The sequence below is a fragment of the Sphaerodactylus townsendi genome, linkage group LG04, assembly GCF_021028975.2.
Source record: "Sphaerodactylus townsendi isolate TG3544 linkage group LG04, MPM_Stown_v2.3, whole genome shotgun sequence".
In the NCBI taxonomy this organism is placed as follows: Eukaryota; Metazoa; Chordata; class Lepidosauria; order Squamata; family Sphaerodactylidae; genus Sphaerodactylus; species Sphaerodactylus townsendi.
This window is the reverse complement of record NC_059428.1, coordinates 8,272,963-8,275,316: the sequence shown is the minus strand read 5'-3', so window position 1 is coordinate 8,275,316 and position 2,354 is coordinate 8,272,963. Positions and strand designations below refer to the sequence as shown.

At 54.6% G+C, this 2,354-nt stretch overlaps 1 protein-coding gene across 1 annotated transcript in view; it reads right to left on the bottom strand.

Moving 5' to 3' along the window:
- Positions 1-855, bottom strand: part of LOC125431234 (olfactory receptor 52B2-like) — a 2,804-nt gene extending 1,949 nt beyond the window's left edge. Inside the window, exon 1 of the mRNA XM_048493995.1 lies at positions 2-855. Within this exon, the coding sequence (XP_048349952.1) occupies positions 2-855 (854 nt within the window). The remainder of the gene's footprint in view (position 1) is intronic.
- Between the last annotated feature and the right edge of the window lie 1,499 nt (positions 856-2,354).

Here is a 2,354-nt window from a genome sequence, read left to right as displayed (position 1 = left end):
GTTGGCCAAGAGGATGAGGACGTGCCGGGGGATGCCGCGGCCAAACCGGTGCGCAAAGAAGGAGAACAAGGCCGGCGTGTAAAACAGAAGGATGACGCAGAGGTGGGAGCCGCAGGTGCCGATGGTCTTGAGGCGGGCGTCCTTCGACGGGAGCCGGAAGACCGCTCTGAGGATGAGGCTGTACGAGACAGTGATGAGCACCAGGTCCAGCACTGGAGACAAGAGGGTGGTCGTGAACCCGTACCAGATGTTGACCGCTATGTCTGCACAGGCCATGCGGGCGATGCCCATGTGCTCGCAGTAGGAGTGGGGCATCACCCTCCGCCCGCAGTACGGGAGTCTCCGGAGGAGGAAGAGGGTGGGCACCATCACGCAGAAGCTCCTCACCAGAGCAGCCAGGCCGATCTTGGCAATCACCACGGGGGTGACGATAGTCGCGTACCGCAGCGGGTCGCAGATGGCCACGTAGCGATCGAAGGCCATGGCCAACAGGATGGTGGACTCCGCAATGAAGCTGACGTGGGTGAAGAACATCTGGGCGAGGCAGGCGGCGAAGGAGATCTCCTTCGAGTACGCCAGGAGCACACCGAGGGTCTTGGGGACCGTGGTGGACGACAAGACCAGGTCAGCCACTGCCAGCATGGCCAGGAAGAGGTACATGGGCTGGTGCAGGCGGCGCTCGGTCGCAATCAGGAACAGCAGAGAGGCGTTGCCCAGCAGAGCCACGACGTACATCAGGCCGAAGGGGACGGCCAGCCAGGTGTGGTATTCCTCCATCCCTGGGATGCCCACCAGGATGAAGGACTCTGGGTAGAAGCTGCTGCGGTTGGAGGGGCGAGTGGCACCCTCAGACATTTCGGGCTCTTTGTGGCAGGTCTCCTCTTTGAAGGGGAGGGGATCAAACCCCCCTCTCACGGAGGTGGAAACTGAGCGGTTCTTATGGAAAGGCAACACAGAGGCAGACAGGAGGGTCTGCCAGACCAGAGCAAAGAAGAAGAAGAAGAAGAAGAAGAGTTTGGATTTATATCCCCCCTTTCTCTCCTGCAGGAGACTCAAAGGGGCTGACAATCTCCTTGCCCTTCCCCCCTCACAACAAACACCCTGTGAGGTAGGTGGGGCTGAGAGAGCTCCGAGAAGCTGTGACTAGCCCAAGGTCACCCAGCTGGCGTGTGTGGGAGTGCACAGGCTAATCTGAATTCCCCAGATAAGCCTCCACAGCTCAGGCGGCAGAGCGGGGAATCCGGTTCCTCCAGATTAGATACACGAGCTCTTAACCTCCTACGCCACTGCTCTAGCCCAGCTCCATGCATTTGTCTCTCTGCTGGAAAGGAAAGCTGCTCTATTGGTCACGTAATTTGGCCCATTTCTGTAGCTCAATTGTGAAGGAAGAGGCAGCTGGACAGCATTTTAATAACATCCTTGATATTAAAGACCGAGAAGGTAGAGGTTTCCAAGACGAAATAGGTAAGATGAAAGGTTCTCTCTCTCTCTCAAGTACCATTATTATGGCTGTTTGTATTGTTTTATTGTTATTGTCTGGTTGTTCGCTGCCCTGAGCGCTGTGGGGGAGGGCAGGTTACAAATTTAAAGAACAAATAAATAAAATAAGTATGTACCACGTCTACATTTTACTGAACATTAAGATTCGTTGTATTATAATTTTGTTTGTTATTATGGTTTGATTTTTTAATTGCTTTTCTATTTTGGTGTATGTTTATATATGGATACAAATTAATGGAAGCGTTATTTTTAAAAAGAGTCAATATGCTCCCTTGGTGAGACCTCTGGTGTCGGGAGCTCCGATTCTCAAAAGCTCACATCCTGGGAGTCTCGAAGGTGCTCCTGGATTCGAATCTCGCTCTTCCACGGCTGCCTGGCGTGGCTGCCCACCTTAAACCGTCCTTGCTGCAGAGCTCAATCTGGTTGTGTGGATGTGCAACGGGATGGTTTTCATGGTAAGCCACTTTGAGCCCCGGCTGGGGAAAAGAGGGGGCTAAACGTTATGAAGGGACAAAACAGAGAGGTAAAGAGTAGCCAGAAAGTTTATTTCCCATTCGTCCACAGAGCAAACAGGCAACCCCTGATTAAAGTGATGAGATGCTGGCTGATGACAGAGAAGAGGGCAGAGCACATGGAAGCGCCACTCAGGCGCTCCTGCTGCCACACTCACGGGGGCCACGCCGGCACACACACGCAGGCCGGGCCCCAGCTGGACAAGGGGAGACTGCTGCCGAAGCTGGGATTCTCACCTGCCCCCTAGAACAGTGGTGGCGAACCTATAGCACGGGTGCCAGAGGTGGCACTCAGAGCCCTCTTTGTGGGCACGTGCAAACAGAGTCCCCCCCCCCTCACAT